This window comes from Pezoporus flaviventris, unplaced genomic scaffold (genome assembly GCF_033815535.1).
Source record: "Pezoporus flaviventris isolate CSIRO_AGI_PZ_B2104156 unplaced genomic scaffold, CSIRO_AGI_Pfla_v1 ptg000013l, whole genome shotgun sequence".
NCBI classification, from domain to species: domain Eukaryota; kingdom Metazoa; phylum Chordata; class Aves; order Psittaciformes; family Psittacidae; genus Pezoporus; species Pezoporus flaviventris.
Genome location: NW_026892561.1, coordinates 6,935,784 through 6,957,024, shown reverse-complemented (window position 1 = coordinate 6,957,024; position 21,241 = coordinate 6,935,784). Strand labels below are relative to the sequence as shown.

The window sequence follows — 21,241 nt, the reverse complement described above, 5'->3', positions numbered from 1 at the left end:
CAGTGGATGAAGAAACCTCCCTTTGATGTCAGAATGTTTCCCATCATAGTGGGTAAAGGCTTCACAGGGACATAACACATTTTCCAGACTTAAGCCAGGCATGAAAACATTATCTCTTGACAGGTTTGGGCCAGCCCCAAGAACTGCTACCTTCATTCTTGTGAGGGTTAATGAATCCTGACGATTATATGTGTGTGTGTGTAAGGTAGAGGTCTGAACTGGAATTCACCCAAAAGCAGAGAGCAAGAGGGGTCCCCAAAGCCAGTCTTTCTGCATAGGCAGCCCCAGAATATACAGCTTGTGTGAAAACTTTTACATTTTCACACTACCAGCAAGGTGGTGATGGCTGTCTATTACTCAGCTGAACTGTTAATGTCTGGGGAGAGTGTAAAGCTCAGTGAAGTGCCACTCTGAATGATTCTCCTCCTCATCTTTAGAAGCCTTTGTGAACTTTTGAAATTTGTGATTATTTTTATTACTTTTTCTTTAATATGGTTTCAAGTAAATGCCTGAAACCAGATTTGTCAGTCCAGGCAGGTTTAACATTCTTGAACCGGGTATTGAGAAACTCTCCTGAGTATCCACCTTGCACCAAAGGTACTGAGAAGCTATGCTAGAGTCCAGCTGACTGCAGTGATGCCTTCCAGTGACTAGCCATGTCCCTGGAAGCCGTTTGGCAGGCAGCAAAAGTGGGGAGCATGTCTGAGCTGCAAGACCCTCCAGAGGGAATATAACATTCCCAATGAGTAATGCACACATAGGGGTTTGTGACTGCGGGAGCACTAGCAGTATTTCACTGCTGTTTGCTCCAGGCTTCACCTTCACATTACTGTTGGGTAGAAAGGTGACTGGTGTATGATAAAAAGTAATTAAAAAAAAAGAAAAGCAAGCCCATTTTCCAGTCTTAAAGAATGCCCCAGCAATGAAATGAGTGTGTCATCTGACCTGCCTGTGTGGAGAGGGTATGCTTACCTAGCAGAAAGTTTGGAGGAATTCTAGTGACACTGGAAATGTTGTGCAACATGCATGGCTACAGTTCCCCACCAGTTAGAAGATTCTTGTGTTGAAGCCATAGATCTGGAGCAATTCCAGGCAATTTGATTTAAAGTAAACATCCTGGATGCAGTGTGTCAGATACTAGCATGATATTGTTTCAGTCTTTCTCATTTCTCCTGTGGGAATAATCATTCCATGGAGAAAGAAAGTGATCTAATGAGAGAATTAACTCAAGAGCTTGAACACTGAATTAATCACAGCTGTCTGAGAGGGGAACCAAGGCAAACTCCACAGAGAGCTCACTGCATTTCCAAGGAAGGAGGCCAAAAGAATACTAAGACTTGGATAGTAGTTGGTGATCAAAACAGACACAGGAGAGATATGCTTTTAGTAGCTAAAGAGAATCAAAACTGTGAGCAGTGAGAGTTTCCCCTCTCATTTCTCTCAGGAGTGAAATCTCCGCTATGGGATCGCTGCAACTTTTTCTTGCAGAGGTTGAAAGCTGCCAGATTATTGGGGTCTGATCCTAACTGTGTCCCACACGTCTCTGAAGTAGATGATTGATTTAAACGCTTTGCTCTTTTTTTCACACCTAGAATTGTCCTGCAGCTTTGTGCTGAATGAGACCTGTTTGCTAAAGTGATTTTATCAAAGGTGCTGGTCTTATTTTTGCCGAAAGGAAAAATGAGTCGTGCTTGAGGCACGTGGGACTTTAGTCTTGCCATTAGTAAAGCTTGGCAGTGTTTCAAATTGTAATCCAAATCCTAATGCTTTTTGGACTCTAACTGTTCTTGTCTAAAAGGGAACACAATTATTTAGACAAGTAAGTGGAGTTAAGGGCAAACACACAAGAGCCACATGAGATGTCTAGAGCATGTGGCTTTTTTATTTTCCAATGACTCCAAGTTATTAAAACCTTTTGAACAGGAAAAAGGAAGGAAAATAACCAGAAACTATGCATAAATCCAGCTAATTTTATTCTCTTTATTTTACATAGTCATCAGATTTATATATCAGAAGCATGTTTGCTCTCCTAGAATATATTACACTTGCATTGACAGAGCTTGTGAGCTGATTTCATTGAGAAGATGGATAAAATTAAACTCTGCCTGATACCCACCACATTCCACAGCCTGTGCGTGCAGTGGGGTCATTCCAGAAGCAGCGCCTCAGTGGAATGTGAGATACATACATCACAAACTCTGAGTAACTGTTAGCAGGATGTCTGTAGGTCTTACATCTGCTTGCTTTGTGAGTCAGGACTTCCAGGGCTCCGCATACATGGAAGACTTAAAAGAGTAAAACTTCCTCAGTATGACATTTCAACTGTAAATAGCATAAGTTTCTACCATGTGTCCCAGCTCCTTGGCTGCTCTGCTGTTCCCTTGTCATGTATTTCCCATGTCTTGTTTTTCCCTGGATGACTTTTTTCCTTGATTAACCTTTCCTCAGTCCCAGCATTTTTCATTTCCATTTTCAGAATTTTACCTTTGGAGGCCTTGACTAGCTCTCTGGTCAGAAAGATTGTTTTTATTCTCATCTTGTCTTTCAAAGTGCTTGCAAAATCTAAGCAGAAGTAAGCAGAAGTATTGACTAAAATCAGAACAGACCCTCTGCAGTTCCTAAAAGAATATCTATCTGAGCTTAATGACAACATGCTCATAGTAATACTTTAATATATTTTTTAACCAGTTGTGCACCCATGTTATGGTGATTTCATTTGCACGTCGGTTTTCTCAGTTTGCTTATCAGACTGTTAGATCAAATGTTACCAAACCCCTTATAAGGCCACATCTCATCTACAGCTTTCCTTTTTTCTGGTGGCTGCTTGTTTCTCAGCAAGAGAAATCAGCCTGTTTTGACACTATTTGCCTTAAATAATCTAACAGTTATTATTTTTAGAATCATAGAACAGTTAGGGTTGGAAAGGACCTTAAGATCATATCGTTCCAACCCCCCTGCCATGGGCAGGGACAACTCACACTCAGCCATGTCACCCAAGGCTTTGTCCAACCTGGCCTTGAACACTCCCAGGGATGGAGCATTCACAGCTTCCCTGGGCAACCCATTCCAGTGCCTCACCACCCTTACAGTAAAGGACTTCTTCCTTGTATCCAATCTAAATACCCTCTGTTTAAGTTTTAGCCCATTACCCCTTGTCCTACCACTACAGTCCCTGATGAAGAGTCCCTCCCCAGCATCCCTATAGGCCCCCTTCAGATACTGGAAGGCTGCTATGAGGTCTCCATGCAGCCTTCTCTTCTCCAGGCTGAACAGCCCCAACTTCCTCAGCCTGTCTTCATACGGGAGGTGCTGCAGCCCCCTGATCATCCTCATGGCCTCCTCTGGACTTGTTCCAACAGTTCCATGTCCTTTTTATGTTGAGGACACCAGAACTGCACACAATACTCCAAGTGAGGTCTCATGAGAGAATTTTAGGATTTTGTTATCCCTGAAGGCACATGGAAACGCATTGTTTAATAACATGTTCTACTTTTTGGATGCTCAGTTTTTTGCAGTATTTTATTTCATAAAATACTGGAGTGTGTCCAGAGAAGGGCAGTGAAGCTGGTGAAGGGCCTGGAGCACAAGTGTGATGAGGAATGGCTGAGGGAACTGGGGTTGTTCAGCCTGGAGAAAAGGAAGCTCAGGATAGACCTTATCTTCTCTCTACAACTACCTGAAAGGAGGCTGTAGTGAGGTGGGGGTCAGTCTCTTCTCCCAAGTAACAAGCGATAGGACAAGAGGAAACAGCCTCAAGCTGTACCAGGGGAGGTTTAGACTGGATATTGGGAAAAATTCTTCACCAAAAGGGCTGCTGAGCACTGGAACAGGCTGCCCAGGGAAGTGGTTGAGTCACTGTCCCTGGAGGCATTTAAAAGATGTGTAGCTGTGACACTTAGGGACACGTTTAGCAGTGGACTTGGCATTGTGAGGTTAATGGTTGTGCCCCATGATCCTAAGGGTCTTTTCCAACCTAAACAATTTGGTGATTCTATGATTTCTGCATAACTTTTGTCCAAGGATCACCTTACAAAGCGTAACTCCAAATGCAGTGTGAAATAAGGCTCTGAAACAGGACTTGTCTGTGCTAGCCCTAGTTCTGCAATACTTGCAATGATCAGATAAGTCTCTTACTGATTCTCTCCCACTGACTCAGTTTGCTTCTCACTATGTATTTTCTTCTCAGGTATATTTTGAAGATTAATGAATATTTATAAGATGTTCTGAGTGAAACCTACACATGAAAAATGCAACAGAAGTTGAAAATGCCATAATTACTGATGCTTATTATTTTTTAAAAAGGAAGCTATGTTGCAATCAATATCCATGGAGAATTATGAGCTATAAAAATAAACTGAGGACTAAAGATACTCCAGGAAATTGTGGCTGGAACAGCTAAACTGAAGGTGAAAATCACTAAGTAACCTGATGAAGAAAGCCTTGCAATGGCACAAGATGCAGTGGGCAAGTTTTGTTAATAATGCTTAGTATTGAAATATGCAGAGTGAAGTATTTGTATTACAGAAGGATGATGAAATCCCTTCCAGCCTGCAGGTAATTAAAGATGAGGTTCATCATCATAAGTAACATTAATAATTTTAAAGCAGCAGGCTCAGATAACTGATACTAGAGAGCTCTGACAGAACGAACAGAACAGAGACCTCATCTCTAAGAACTCATGGCATTTCAGTGAAACCTCAGAAGTCTCACAGTATTGTGCCAATGTTTAAGGAAAGCAAATTAAATAAACAGAGCAAGCAGGATGACCCAGCAGCTGAGTTATGGTTAACGTGACACCAGTCCCAAGCAGCACAGTCCAAAAGCTGATGGGCAGGTCATAAATGAGTCAATAACTAGTGATAATTTTTATTTTTATCAACATTGCCTTGTTGATAAATCCATTTTAATTTATTGATAAGGTTGCAAGTCTGTTTCCTACTGATTAGTGCAGGAACATATTTCACAACATATTTCACAAAGCATTTGATGTACCATTGTGACATTTTGATAAAGATCTTAGTTGAGTCTGGTGTCACTAAACACAGAGACATTTCAGTTGTCTGGGCCAGCATGGGTCCAGAAGCAGGAGGTGTGCTTTTGAGCTGTGATGCACAGCAGGCACCTCCCAGATCAGATTAGCATTAGCTGGGGATGACTGCAGTCATCAGCAACATGGAGCTTTCTATCCCCTGACTCACCTTCATAATGATTTTTAGTGTTATTTTTCATTTTGCTTTATCTGAGTTATCCCAGCCTTTCTGTAAGCGTAAAATTGCCACTGAAAGCATTTCTGAGTAACACAGAGAATTGTCTAAAATGTAAGTTACTCTGAGTATAAAGCAGATACACACAGTGGGTTAGGAAGGTTGGCATAGTCACACAAAGGATTTGTAATACAACCAAGCTCAAAGCAATAAGCCTGAGAGCTGAGATCACAGTTCACACCCCTGGGACCAGGGAGCTGTATAGTGGAAAAGAGTAATGCCAAGAAAAAATGAGGAATCATAGCACATGGACACTGGAGTCATGCAGAGAATCAGAATGATGCTGCAGAAGTCTGTAGAGAGGCAGGAACATGGTTCTCTGTCTGTAGGTCACCCTTAACACTGCCTTGGAGTTTGGCTTTGATTTGTACAATCTAGGAAGGATATTCGTGACTGGAGAAGCTACAGAGGAGAACCACAAGTATCATTTAAGGAGAGAGGGAATGTCTTATGACATACATAAGTTAAATAGAGCTGAGATAGAGCTAATTGCTAAGAAGTGGTTTGATGCAGTGTATATGCTGCTGAGCAGAAAATCAATGCTGGCTACTGAAGAACTCTTTAACGCGACAGGCTTCAGCAAAACACACTGGCTGAAAGATAAATTAGGGATAATGTTTAACACTGAGGAAACAAATTGGACAATTCTCTGTTATTCTGAATTTTAAATCAAGACCGAAAGTCTTTCTGGGTGATAACTTCTATTTAAATAAAACATATCTGGATCAATAAAAGAGTGACCAAGAGGTCGGGACAATTTCTGTATTAGGGACAACGGAGCATTTCTTGACTTTTTGGCTCAGAAAAGAGATCAACTAGAGGGAATGTGGTAGCTCTGCAAAAGCACTGGGGTCACAAAAGAATCAAATGGTTTGAGTTGGGTACATCATGATTCAGTGCTAAAGTTATGAATAGGAGCCAAATGGTGTTGGTCCCTTAGCTGCTGTAAGATCCAGTGCTGTTCGGAAACATGCAGTAACCGGTCTCATGGGTCATCCTGAAATTAAGCATGGAAGAACTGTTTGGTAAGAGTGGTTTCAAGACTAATTTAGCCAGAGCAAAGAGGATAAAGTGGAATGTGAAGAAAAAGTTGGTGTTGTGGCAGTGAGAAGGGATAATTAATTCCTGAATTTTGAGCCCAGCAAAATAAAAAGCAGGAAAATTTCTGCTCTGATTCAGGTGCAATAAAGAGGCAGAGGAAAGAACAGAGTTAGTGAAATAAGGGGAAAAGGGACTGTCGGAGCTTTACAGAAGGCCAAATTCTTGTTCTTTCTTTTCAAACAGTAAAACTAACAGATTGAGTTAGCATGAAATGTAGATGTGGCAAAGTACCATCCTAAAAACAGTTCAGAGCTGGTAGGAATTAGTGCATTGTTAAATACACTGAGAAGCTGGTTGGAAGCTGAGCATGATCTAATGGGTTGAGCATTACTATTGCAGCTGTGTGAAACCACTCCAATAAATAAACAGTCCAGTGAAGAAAGTGTCCTGGATTTTTAAGATTCTCCTAGTTTAATAGGATGTGCCAAGTCATTGTTCTCACTGTGGGCCAGATTCTTACATGCTGTAAGGTGCTTAGCACTGAGCTGACACACCCCCCCCCCCCAGCTAAATCCTTCTCATGGTTTTCCTGGGGATACCACTGTGAAAGGCTGTAGAGAATGGCACTGACCTGCCACTCTGCAGCCATGTCAGAGGGGGTGTGGATGCATAACTGAAAGCAGGACTTCATTTCTCCTTACTTGGTGAGTCCCTCTGGGACTGCTGCAGATTTTGGTTTTAGTTTGATTGTAACAGTGATGGTGGGAAGCTGAATTGCTGATGGGAGAAACCTGATTGGGGCCTTCTCTGACACTTCCATTTGATAATCAGGGAACATTCTGTTTGGAATCATTCAGTGAGATTAATTGCACTAGAATTATGCTTCAAATTCATATGCAGGAGTCTTTTGTACTGCTGTTGCTTAAGAAAAAAGCCCACTGCAACAGACTGCATACTGTATTCTGGCAATGTATGGATCCAGGGATTTATCTAGTAGACCACAACCCCCTGTTTTGTGAAAATGTTTTTGAGATACAAAATAACTACACTTTTAGTGGTCAGTAGCCAGGCTCACTGACCTATTTCTGCCTGCAGCATTTCTTTTTCATCTGAGCAGTGCCAGGCACGGAGGAACTCGTGACAGGAGTGCTGTGTGCCTATGCTAATCAAGGGTTTGGGCTGAAGATTTGGTGCATTACTGGCATGGCCTTTCAAAGCTCTCTAGTTCTCACCGTTCCACCTTAAGTAAGCAGGAGCTGCCTGTGCCTCTCCTCTTTGAAAGTGAACTCCTAGATGTTACCTTCAGGCTTCTCGCTCTTCAGTTCAAGTCACAAGATTACACCTGTGCTAACCTGTCTGGGAGCTTTGTGATGCAGATGCAAAAACATCAGAGGAAGATTAATATAACCAGCCATTGATTTATTATGTTCTAGGAAATAAGGGATAAAGCAGGCTGGCGTAGTGCCCTGAGCCCAGCCTCCATGGTGATTTCTCTTGTCCTGACATACATCCACCAGCATTTATCTTGTATGTTCCTTTTCCTCTCCCTTTAGTTTCTCAAACTTCAGGAGCTTCTTTTGGCAGGCATGCTCCTCACTGCTGCTGCTGCTGCTGCTGCTGCTGCTGCTGCTGCTGCTGCTGCTGCTGGAGCTGCTGCTGCTGGAGCTTTCCTCTGAGCTCTTGGAGAGGAGATACTTGATTGCCACCATGTCCTTCTTGTTCATTTGCAAGCAGAGGCAAGAGGACTTGCTCACCTTAAATGACTTCCCCCACATACTCTGGCACATGTCAGTCCCATTTGTGTACATCTGTGTGTCAAATAAGAAATGTATCAATTACATTTGAAAAAAATTAAGTTAAAACCAGTGTATCAAAATGAGAAACATATAACTTTTAAAGAACTGGTACTGGATTATAAAAAAGCAGCTGGCAGTCATTCCCTGTCCTGCTGTGTGCTGTGCTTTATCACTTCTGAGATATCTTAAAATGTTATCCAGTCCCACAACTGGCAAAAGAGATTTGCCTGTTGTGAAAGCAAGTGATCACACAAAGTGCAACGTGATCAAGAGCCAGCCCTTTGTTTCCCCCTGGGGCTGACAGCCCAGCTGGCTTTCTGGGGCTGACAGGCCGAAGCTGTGTTGAGAGGTTCTACAACTTGCAGCATGTCAGGTCAGTCTGACATGCCTCTGGAACTGAGTAGTGCTGAAAGTGCCAGACTGTGCCTTATGGGAATCTTTATTTCTACAGCCTACAGACAACCCAGTGGAGTCACAGCTCCATGGGATCTCACTGTGCCTGCTGCAATGTACATCGTGACCAAGCAGGACCTCACAAAGAATGTAACTTAGAAACTGCTTGAAGAAAATATGTTCTCTTCAAGCTTCCAAAGTGCTGTGTCTAGTGGTACAATGGCCTTTCTGGCTCAAGAAACTGTAAACCACAGCTTCTTTAATCCTACACTGTTTCTCTTAGTGCTGTGATTTCTGGATGGTGTGCTGGTTTACTGTCATTGCCAGTTCACATACATATCTGACACCATGAATCTTGGAGAAGGTGCCCTCTCTTTGTGGTTGGGACATTTCTGCATGGAAGCTGCTCTGTATGCAAAAAGTTAATGATTACAGATGTAGGTCTATTACGTGGAAGTGGGCCTGGGCATCTGTAGTCCTACAGCTTCTTCTGCTCTACCTATTTTCTACAGCAAGTTCTTATGAGATGTCTTCCTGTCTCCCCAAATGCAAAACTGTGTTGACCTATTACTGTGCAGGAAGGCCGATGAGGAGAAATCATAATAATCACTTTTGCCTTAGAAATCTCTCCTTTGTGAATAATACAGAGTCCATTCTAGATAGCCCCTGTAGTCTGTAAAACAGCTTTTCATCTGACATCATCTTGAGCCAGGGCTCGCTCCATCGCTTCAGTTGCTGGAGGAGGAGCGTGGAGTTTGGCCTGTGCACTGTGAACAACACAGGGCCAGGAATGGAAAGGTTGCTTTATCTAGTTCTCTCCTCGTGTTCTCAGGGCAGGCAGAGTGTAGCTGTTTCTTTCCCACTATTTCTTTTAAGCAGCATTAGACATTTTCTTTCTGTGCAATTCCTGGATTTCTACCTGCTAATCATTACAGAAAGTATTAAGAGCTGTTATGTGGGTTTTCTTTGGTCTGTATGCAAGAGACATGGCTGCATTCTATTCTTGTGTCCCACAGGTTCTGTAACATGTATTTATGCTTTTGTACTTGCTAAATGGGTGATTTTATTTTGACCTTCTTCCTAACTCTGCTTAAAGATCAGAGCCTGGCCAGAAACCTGCAGCAAACAAGCAGTGCATGCAGCCCATTTATCCAAAGTGTCCCTAAATTACTGCAAAGGATTCTGAGTCTTCACCTTCTTGGAAAATGTTCTAGTCTGTGCATTAACACTGCCTAGGGAGCACTCAGCTGGGAGAACAATGACAAAAGGGGCCTCATTTTAGCCAGGCTGAAAGTGCTGGCTATGATCCATTGTGCATTTTTAATATTCAGCATTTGTTCCATATTCAGCATTTGTTCCAAATAGTCCTTACAACCACTTGCAGATGTCAAATGTAGGGCTGCTGACTGCTTCGCTGTATGATCTGAAGACATCAAAAGACAATGAGCATCTGGCCACAGTGCTCTGACACTGGAGAACCCATTGTGCTTCTGGGTAACTGCAACTTTCTGCTCCCTAAGTTGAGTCCAAACCAAGCAAAGAGGTGATCCTGCCTCTCTATTCTGCTCTTATGAGATCCCACTTGGAGCACTGTGTGAAGTTCTGGTGTCCTCAACATAAGAAGGACATGGAGTTTTGGAGCAAGTCCAGAGGAGGGCCACGAGGATGATCAGGGGGCTGGAGCACCTCCCATATGAAGACAGGCTGAGAAAGTTGGGGCTGTTCAGCCTGGAGAAGAGAAGGCTGCGTGGAGACCTCATAGCAGCCTTCCAGTGTCTGAAGGAGGCCTACAAGGACGCTGGGGATGACCCTTCATCAGGGTCTGTAGCAACAGGACAAGGGGGAATGGGTTTAAACTTAAACAGGGGAAGTTCAGGTTAGATACAAGGAAGAAGTCCTTTACTGTAAGGGTGGTGAGGCACTGGAATGGGTTGCCCAGAGAAGTGGTAAATGCTCCATCCCCAGCAGTGTTCCAGGCCAGGCTGGACAGAGCCTTGGGCAACATTGACTACTCTGAGGAATCCAAGCCCATGGCAGGGGGTTTGGAACTAGATTACCTTGAGGTCCTTTCCAACCCTAAGTATTCTATGATTCTAAGTCTAGTGTTTGTCTGTCACGTAACATTCAGATGGGAAATGTGTTTTTTTAATTGCTTTGAAGAAACTTCATCTTTATTCTGACTTCCCACGCAAGCCTATTTTGGGTGAAAAACATGGGCAGTTTGGGGTGTGGTTCCACTTAGTTGAGAAGTAGCTGCGCCTGGCGTCAAGTGATAAGATGTCTGGATTTGCTGACTATTTTCCCTGCAGATGGTATATTTTTCTTAAGAAATATGTAGAAGGGAATTTAAGGTTAAAAATTCCTATCTCTGGACCTTGAGCAGGGACTGGAGATTATTTACGGAGATTATCATTTTGGTCTTCACTTCATCTGGAACCACTGATGATTTAGCACATCTGGGAGACTCAGCTGTAAGTTTACGCAGCCCATTTGGTTTTTGGCCACCTTCCTGAGCCTGCTGATCAGTGTCAATTTTGCAAGGCAGACAGCGCTAACTGGACTGTGACTTCCACTTGTATCAGTTGCTGAACTGACTTCTGGAAGTATATGCACTTGAACTCAAAACAATGAATCTGGGATCTCTGCAAGTCTTACTGCCAGTCCCTAATCACTACACTTAGATTTCATTTAATTCTTCAATTTGGACAGTTTTCATGGGCTCAGTGAAGTTCAGATATTAAAAATGCTCAAGTAAGTGTAGCAGTTTTAAGTTGTATTTTTTCATCCTGATGCTAAACTTGCTTGAGTCACTAGAAAAAATCCTATCTGACTCTTTAAACGTCTGTAGATCAGCTTTGCTCCTGTAAGTCTTATCAGTTCTCATTTTATACACTTTTGCCCATAAAATCAGTTATCCCAACCATTAAACATTCTCAGAAAGATTGGATGAGCTCTCAGAAAGCTTATTAGTGGTGGTCTTTAACCATCAGAGTTACATAGAGCAAAGCTAGCTCTGTCAGGCCATTGGCAGAGACAATGGATATCACACATTGGAGATACAAGAGGTCTATGGAGAACAGACGGGAGACAATTAGAAGAAATGAGGAATTTTGAGGATGGAGAAGGATTTGAACATACCAAAGTAAAATAGAGAAAAAGGCAAAGATGCCTAATATGCAAGAAGACCATAAAAATGGCTTAGTAATTTGGGAACTTACATCCCAATTTAAAAATACAGAGGTAAACCCCCACATTATATAAGGAACGTTATAAAATACCTCCCAGAGTCTCTGTTGTATGAACAAAGTTAATTTGTCTTTTACTTTCTAAGCCTGACTGTGGTTAAACATATCTGTGCTGCTTGAACTTTCAGTTTTGTTTCACAAGTGGTATGGACAATGGTTAATTAAATACATATATCCTTAGAGTAAGAGATCTACATAAGTATAAATGCTTAACTATTTCTATACTTAAGAAGTCTGATGTAGGTATGGCTTGAAACTGCTGAAGTAAAAATAATTCACTTGTTGCATTTTATACCCATATACTCAGGAAAAAAGAAAGACCCCTCAATACCATTCTTTTCTGCTTCAGTTGATCAGGTTTTCTTACCTCACTGTATGGAATACATTTATTGTTACAGTGGTTTTCTCCACTTCGATCCCTTTCCCAGTCTGTCAGCCAGTTACGAACACATGTGGAATCATCTTTGCAGGCTTCATACCTTCATGGAGATTAGTGGAAGTTACAGTTAATTTCTCTTACTTCTTTTTTTCAGTGGACTCAGATTCAACTCTAAAAGCCTATGTGAGCTATGCCAGTAACATTGTATGGTTGCACAGTGCAGCTTAGCAACAGATCTTCAAAAGATGTGCACATTATCTTAGCTTGACATGTACATAAACTCTGAGCTGACCGGGAAGACCTAAATCCCAATGCAAACTAAACAGTTCAGCCACTACATTTTGTACTCACAGACTTAAGTAAAGGGCTCATGTTCTGAGGAGCAACGCTCCTTCATGCAGTGTTTTCTGATGGCTTTGTTTGCTGATGTTACTGAGTGGGGAAATAACTATGTGGGGAGGGAGTTTTAGGAATGCTGATGTTCAATATTATGGCAGAGCACAGGTATGCTAAGAGTGAACTGTCACTTGGGGGAGGTGTGGGGGAAGTTTGTATTTATGAATTAATTTGGGAAAAGAATAATTATATTTCCTGGGCAGGGGGTTCTATAAGAAACATGCACTGAAATAAGGAAAATATAAGAACAACAAAATCATAAAAACTAATAGGCTGTCAGCCTCAGAATGGCAGTTTCAAAGCAGGTAAACTTGAAGTGAATGAGGAAAGAGAAGAGTCTTGCAGGTTACAGGACCAAAATATTAAATTTGTTTTTAACTTATAAGCAGTAATGTAAAAAAAAGCCTATAAACAGGGACGAATACAAGTTTGCAACTGCTTGGTTTGTGTGATGAGAGATCTCATAGCTTACCGTTATCCTACATCATTTCCTTCCTTCCACTTCTTATGTTCCACTTTTTGTCTCTTACCTTTCTTTAGTATCACTTTCTGCAAATCAGTTAACATCTACTTACATTTAGTCTCAATAGCTTCAGGCAGACTATTCCCACTAGTAACTGAGAGTGCCAAAATCATGAGGCACAGCTCTCAAAAAGTTAGTGTTGCTCAGCATGGTATTTATAATTAATGCCTTTGGATAGATTTTCTGTTTGTCATTTTTCATCTTCGGGGTCATGTTTCCAAAACTAGTTTGATATCATGAAGGCTGCAGACTTACATTTTTAAATGAAATATGAGGGTGTCTTGTGGGCACAGAACTACAAGAACACATTGCAGTACACGTGCATATGCAGATGCACATCCACAGAACCTTCACATAGGGTTTTTTTTTGCTTTTTGGAGGGAGAAAGAACAGCAACAGATGGAGGGTAACCAGGGCCTGAACTAAACAGGTGTAGGGCAGGAGACCTGTATTTACAAATGTGTTCATCCATGAATCTGCTGTCAGAGGTGGGGGCTCTGCTGGAAATACAGGCTGCAATGTGATAAATTAATGTAATGTGGCGCTACCAGGTAAATCTTCCCAGTTCGTGCCATGACTGGATTTGGGACGAGGGAATGTAAGAATAACTGGTTTGTTGTTTGTTAGCTGCTGCATGTACCCTGACTGAGAAAGACAACAGAGGTAAATCGCCAGTGTTTCTCTAACACTAGACACTTTGCCTGCTTGAAGGCATACCAGGTAGGAGCATCAATGCAAACTCTTTGATATTCACCATCTACAGACTCCACATACCAGTGTCAGATTCAACAATTGATTCTTCAAGCCACGTAGGCACATCCTTCACTTTATGCATGCATTTATATTCATTGCTTTCTAGCACAGTCGATCAGTATCTACTGTGAGCTGCCCAATACCAGCACTTCCACTGAAAGCAGCTGTGCCCTTCCCAGAGTCTTCTTTTTCTGGTTTCCTTTTTTATTTGCCTAAGTGTTTTTTAGCCTGATGAGTTCCCAGACCCAGGTTGCTTCATGGCCTCTCAGACAGTGCTGCTGGCACATGGGTGGGGACAGGGCAAGGGAGGGAATGAGCAGCCCTTGGGGCTGAGGAGAAGGTGGAACTGCTTCTTGTGAAATTTGTGTTACCTTCAGTTATACTTTTCAAATAATGAATAAGTATTTCAGAGTTTTGTTGACCTGGGTCATTCATGTTATGCATCTGGTTTCCTCAGGAATTTGAATTAAATACATTAAAGGATTTATATTTTTTCACCGTTATCTATTGAGTTGTCAGATGAAATGTTTCCTAATTACAATTATTGCCTGACTCTGGGGTTTGTTATATATCAGGACCAAGGCATAACTATTGCTCTGAGTTTTTCTTTATCCCAATGGAAGTAATTCTGAAGCTAAATTTATAAAAAGTCATGACTTATGAAAAGTCTGTTTTCTGTTGCCCATAAGTGGTTTCTTCAAATATTAATTAAAACCTGTGAGAAACAGAAACACAAATACCAGCAAGATCCTCCCTGAACACACCAGTTTCCTATGCACAATGAGCAGGATATTTTTATTTTAAAGCTTCTCCCCCTGCTTTTTTAGCTGTTTCTCTTTTAAGGGCACAAGACCCTCTCACAGATGGATCAGAAAATGGCTTGTACGTGGGGCTCTTTGAAAGGCAATAGTTTTACAACTAGTGGGAGCAAGAAATCCTAAGACAATGGGAAGAAAAGGAAGGCCCCAAGCAAGTCAGATGAATTTCTTTTAAATGAAGTCACTGCTCATTCAGAATCCTCAGCACATTTCTGGCCACAAAGACATACAGTATGCAGCAGGCGCACTCACGGCATGTAGAGAAAGTAGGTCACATCACCAGCAGTGCTACACACGCTAAAGGGACTCCAGTGAATAGAACATGAAAAAATGTTACTTTCAATCACCAGAAAGAGTGGGAATTCTGTCCAGCCTCTTTTCTGGCCCCAGGCCTTAAGCAGGGTGAGGGAATGGGTTTGACATTGGCATTAGGCAGGCACACAGACTAGCGTGCATGGTACTGGCTCATCATTACATTTTTGATTCAGGCCAGGCATCTATGATGCCAACAGGGGCAACAGATCATTGTTCAGCGTATGTTTAGAGTAGAGCCTGCTCTCTGTTAGGAGGCTCTATACAGGAAAATGATAATTTTTTTTCCTGTGCAGCAGCTGTCAATCATAGCCCCACACTTTCCAACAATGAAGTTTAAAATGCCATTTACCTGGAGGTTCTGGCAATAGCTGGGGGACACTGAGGGCTTTGCCATGTCATATGGCCCACACTATGTGCTTCAGTATGAATCTCATATACACTAAGGCTGGCTTAAACCAGTTCATAGATGCAAACTAAACTTATAGGGTACATTTTCTTTCATCTTTATACTTTCACTGCATATAGCAGTTTGAGTGATGACTTGTATGCTACTTACTATGGGATACATTTGGTTTAGATATTGGTACTTCACTCCTTTGCCTGTCAGATCTATTCTAAAGCTCACTGCCAACTCCAATGCTTTAATATCCAAATGCTTTTGAATTTTGGAAATACTTGGTTCTGAGCTTTGACATTCTGATCACTGAGGCAAATTCAAGGTCTCAGCCTTTATCTTCAAGAAGGTGATAATCTGGATTCAGTTTAGAAGATTACCAAAAATTTAGGAAGGAAGACTGCATGTGACAAATCTGTTCCTGAGGTACATGGAGCTTCCTAGCACAGAAATAAAAGTAATCACTAGAGGAAATTCTAGGGAAGCTAAGAAATACATCAGCCTTTCTCACTATTTTCCATTACAAATCCCAACCATGTTTTTTGTTTCTCTCTCTGGCACAAAGCAATGGAGACATACTGTAGACAAATCCTACCACAATACTGCACTGCACACATGACTTTGCCCTTGCAGAGAAGGTGAGAGTGAAAATGGATCCATGTGTCAATAACCAAGTTGTGTAACCACCAGGGAAAGCACTTTACAGAGCAGTGTGCTACTGTGTGTATTTTCTATGCTTCCAAGAAAAGCTCTTTCATAACATTTTTGAAGTATTAAAACAGTGTTCCATGATTTTCAGAGCAGCCTAAGAGATTCACAGTTCACTACTTTCAAGGGATGTAGCAGTTACGATCCTATACTGTGAACACAGCCTGTGCTGTTTGTAGGATGCTTTGCACCACTTTAACCATACTATCTGTAGGTCCAGTTACTGCAGTTACTTAATATGGTACTGACTGAGATTTGTATGTCACATGATGACATTATTTAATCCATCATATCAAAATAGGGAGGGAGAGATATATGCTGGATATGGGCCACTGAAAAACTCCCAGTACCCCACCTGGATATAATGCTCCTACCCCAAGACTAAGAACAGACAGGTGCTGGGTTGTTCTACTACATGTGTTGCACTCAAAAACTAATGTGATTCCCTTATGCTATATTTTAGGAAAACAAATGGTAATTAAATGTTTGTTCATTGCTATTAAAATTTTTAGCATTACTTGGCTGCAAGTTTCTCTGAGATTCAGGCTTTTAGAAGTGATTTTAGAGAAGGATGATGGAAGGGAATAGAAAAGGCCAAAGGTGCAAAATTAAGGAATTAAGCTAATTTGTTATATGAATTAATTGAAAACATACAGGAAGTGTCTGCTTTCATGATTGCATAGTGCATTTTATACAAATAACTATCATATCATGATCAAGTATTTAGATTTCAAATGCTAACTGCACAAATGTTAACTTGTAGGCATTGCCTTTTCAAAGGGTGGGCAGGACCCTGACTGCTGTTAGTTCCTGTTGACATGGTGGGGAGCATCTCCATCATGTCAGGAATTTCAGATGCCACTGCACTGCATCCTCATGGACAGCCTGGCAGTGCTGACCTTGGGTCACTAGTGACTCCATCCTGCCTTCAGCCTGTGCTATTACTATTTTGGGGGTAGTAGCTTAACTGAGGAAAAAAATAGAGATGACAAACAAGAAATGAAGAGGAAGGAGAAAAGGTATAAAGGTGGTGCCACACCATCAAATCTTAGTGCCAACTGACTGGGAGATCTGTGCTTCATCCACCCATGCTCTGTGACATCCAAGTAACACAGAAGTATTAAAGATAAACAAAAATACTTTGATAAAAAGCTGAACCTACCAGTCATCACAAAAGTTTTGACACAGTGGAACAGACCGAATAGCAGCAGTGTAGCTGGGATGGATCCAGCGAGCAGCATATGGAGAACACCGGTAAAAACACTCAATTTTCTTCATGAAATCTTCACAGCTGTGGTGGGTGAGAAAAGCCACAAATAAGCCCATTTCTTAGCATCAAGGCTAGAGCCTCAGTTTTCTAGGCCTGCTTTGATGTGGGTGTAATACACATAGAAAAGCATCCTTGCAGCCTGTTAAGTGTCTATGTTCCAAACTCATTCCTTTGGCATTGTGTACAGACTCTGACTGTGCAATTACCATGGCCAGCTAAAGAGTGAACAAATGTTTCCATGCATATTTCAGCCCTATTTGTGTAAGCTTTCTGTAAACTTTTGAGGCCTTGAGTTTTCCTGGCAAGAACAATTCCAGGCAACGATAAAATGTAGTTTAAAACTATAGTACAAAACTTCTTCGATTTTGTAGCCTCATGGTTTCATTGATCTTTAGATTTTTCCCACAGCCCAGCTGAAGTTACTTAAAAGCACATACTGTTGTGCTCTTCTGGGAGCGGCAGACAAGAGCTGTTACTTTTGCACATCTGTTTTTGCTTAATTGTTTTGTACTTTCATTCTTTTATTTCTCTAACTTGCCATGTTTCACAGCTCTAACATCTAACAGAGTACTTAAAATCTTAATTATGAAGACATTCTTCATGGTTATGAAACCCACAGGACTACAAGAATTTTTATTTCTAAATATTCAGAAGTTTCATTTCCGGACTCTTGTGCCCCTAGTTTGTGACATTTAATAACATGGTTGATCTCCTTTCTAAGCAAAGGAAGAAGCCTGGTCTATGTTGACTAGGGGTCACACTCATTTGGATGTGATGGTTGCTTTGGAGAGCTACAGAGGTGTGGTGTGGTTGTTACTTACTCAGTTTATGACTGCTTTGCATTGCTAGATCTGATTCTATACTGAAAGCAAACATGAAAAAGCATAACCTTTCTGCACAAATAGTATACACATAGGGATTCATGGGGTTTTGTGAGAGAAGAGGAAGAGTCAGACATTGGTCAGGTGTAGAGAAAAGATGACAGGAGCTGGGTGGTGTAATTGCTAGGACAACCTGGGGATTGTCCATCCCAGGGGGAGTTACCATTAGCTGTGTGGCTGCCACAGCATAGATCTACTGAACCAGGATACAGACAACATCAAAGCTGACTTACGGTTTACTGAGCTGCCCACATCTGTTCCAGTAGCTGTTGCTTACTTTAATTACCGGGGAACGAGCCAATTGCACTGTGAAGTCTGCATAGCAACAGGAAGCTGTTAGGAATGAAACAGAGATGTTGCGATAAGGATTTTCTCTAATACTGTATTTTTAAGTCACAATATGTGAGATGAATCTGTTTTGGCCCATAACTTGATTTTCTTTTAAAAGAAGATAAATGAGGGCAATGAGAGTTTTGCAGTTGACTTTGTGAAGAACCAGTATCTTACTCTTGGTTTGCACGAAGCAATATGCCAGTGAAGGAAGCTTGTCTTGCTTATACTGCATCTTGCATATTTTTGAGAAATTAAGGGAACTGCTAAAGCAGTCAGTGTGTACAAAGCTGTACTTCTAGACTATATTTGGCAAAAATTAAACCACTCTTACATTTAGAGTACAGAGTGCATTCACGCATATTTGGCTCAGGACTTGGCTTCAGTTTGTGGGTGTTCCCTTCCAGACATCCAAACTTTCGGCAGGTGGATGACATTATGACAGCAAAGAGGGTGACAGCAAACCTCAGCATTGTTGTTCAGCTCTTTTTCCTGTATGAAGAGAACTTTTATATCCTGTATTTCTAGAAGCCATAACATTAAAAAGAAAGACATATATAACCAAATACATACATAACCAAATAAAATATGCTCATCAAAGATTCACACATAAATATTAAGCCATACATTCTCCCTTTCTCTTTGTGTACTTCTCAACACTTATACTTCTGCGGCACAGTTTTGAGGTTTGGTAGCAAATGACAAAAGGCAGTCCAGGCTATTTATGAAATGATGTTATACTTTTCAGTATTTCAATAAAATGATTTTATATTTTCTACACTGACCTGAATTTATCTTTGAACCCTTCCAAAAGACATTCCTGTTTCACTAGATCTGAACAAAAGGTTGATTAGTTCTAAAACTTGCAGAGTTGCTTTGCACACTTGGAAATGACACATTGAATACAGCTGCAAGTGAGTGGTCAGCACCTGAGCTGGATAAATGACATTGATAACTTGCCTTTGTTGAGGCTGTGCTCATTTATACTTAAAAATCTGATCCATTATTTTCTGCTTCTTTTGTGGAGTTTGGTCAAAAATTCAAGATAAAATAGTTTTGACTGTGCAACAAACATTTCTCTAAACACAGACTATGTATTAGTGAGACATATAGATAAAGCTAGGACCTCTTACATAAATCAATGCATAATTATTTATACATGTTAGTAATTCAACCCTTCATCCCTTAGTTAAACACTCCTGTTACCTTTTTGAACTCATTTTGCCTGAGTAAGGACTGCGGTTCCTCTATGTAACCAGACTTTTCAGATACAAAAACCCCAACATACTACAGAAGAATAAAACTGTCTCTCCAGTTTCTCAGTAGTTTCTCACCTCTTTTGCTGTCCTTCTGAGCGATACTTCTCTGTGGAACAGGAACACAATAAATTGTTTTTCTCATTTTCACTTTATATACACACCATCTGGCATCAGTGCTCCAGAATTTGTTTGCCCTGGAAGAACTCCTTGACCCTTTGGAATGCTAACATAGATTTATCTCAAAAGCAGATGCAATGACCAGCACATAATGCCCTTTTATTGCTTGCAAACGTCAACATGATAAAGAAGAAAGTACAAACATAGGTTAGAATTAGAAAAACAACAGGTCTCCTATATACCAAATACAATTAAACCCCTGCCTGATTTTTCAATGATTCTTTGTCTCATTAATTCACAGAAGCACAGAATGGTTGGGGTTGAAAGGGACTTTAAAGATCATGGGCAGGGGCACCTGCCACTCATCTTGCTCCAAGCCTCATCCAACCCGTCCTTGAGCACTGCCAGGGATGGGGCAGCCACAGCTTCACTGGATTATTATTAAAGTATTATTAGATTCATTATTATTTTTTTATTCTATAATACAAAATACATATTAGACTATATATTTAATAATGTATTATTAGGTTCATTCCTAAAACAGTTTCATGGGGCTCTTATCACAGATTAGGACTTCACTGAATTAGAGACATGAAACCCAACACTTATTTCAGCCTGACCAGCTTAATTTTGGCTACAGAGATGATGGCTTCCTGTGGCTTACACAGTGATTTTACTGCAGCCCATGGAAGAGAAACCATGTCTCCTGATTCCGAGGTCTTTGCTCTTTCTTCACAAGATCCCTTTAAAACCTGCTGCTGTTTGCTCTGGATACTTGATGTGCCTCTTATACGCTCTCCAACCACTGTCACAAGCACCACATGAAACTGTTACCTGTATATGACTCCTGGTTGGATTTCAGTGTGAGCTCTGCCTTCTGCAAAGAGGATTCAGTGTCTGAACATAAGGTAGACATGCTGATTGCAAATAGTTGCACTTACTTTCATAAATGAAATCTCATTGAGTACTGTGAAGAGCAGCACTGCTCAGTACCTTGCAGTTAGACTCCTAAATGCTACCAGCAGTAGCATCTGTTGGTCTTATCTTTAAAGTAGAACACTGCTTTGCTGGATAATACTCTGGCACTGTTATTTACAAACCTTTTTTGTTTGAAAAAACAAATACTGGCACAGTGGAAGCTTGGTATGAATCTCATTGCGTAAACTCACTGAGCACGATAATAAAATAATCTATATAAGCTATAAGCACTGATTCCTGTCCTAGCTCTAGTAAGTGCCTCAAGGCAGGAGTCTTCCTGGCCTAAAAAGAGCCATTTCCAGATCAGTGGAAACTGAGCAATTTTTATGTTCTAGAATGAATTTAATTAAGGCAAGTTTAAAAAAGCATAAAGTAACTATA

The 21,241-nt window shown here is 41.1% G+C and overlaps 2 protein-coding genes across 2 annotated transcripts in view; one reads left to right on the top strand and one right to left on the bottom strand.

The window, feature by feature from the left end:
* Window positions 1-6,869: 6,869 nt before the first annotated feature.
* On the bottom strand, window positions 6,870-19,426 carry LOC133268382 (riboflavin-binding protein-like). Its single transcript, XM_061451374.1, has 5 exons — window positions 18,841-19,426; window positions 18,410-18,509; window positions 17,188-17,316; window positions 12,107-12,218; window positions 6,870-8,113 (listed from the first exon to the last, which is right to left on the bottom strand). The coding sequence occupies exons 1-5, from the start codon at window positions 18,977-18,979 to the stop codon at window positions 7,826-7,828; spliced, it is 768 nt and encodes a 255-aa protein (XP_061307358.1). The 5' UTR covers window positions 18,980-19,426; the 3' UTR covers window positions 6,870-7,825.
* The window catches only part of MAST2 (microtubule associated serine/threonine kinase 2), a 213,411-nt gene continuing 204,386 nt past the window's right edge, over window positions 12,217-21,241 (top strand). The window contains exon 1 of the mRNA XM_061451359.1: window positions 12,217-12,622. The gene's annotated coding sequence lies outside the window, so the exon portion shown is untranslated. The remainder of the gene's footprint in view (window positions 12,623-21,241) is intronic.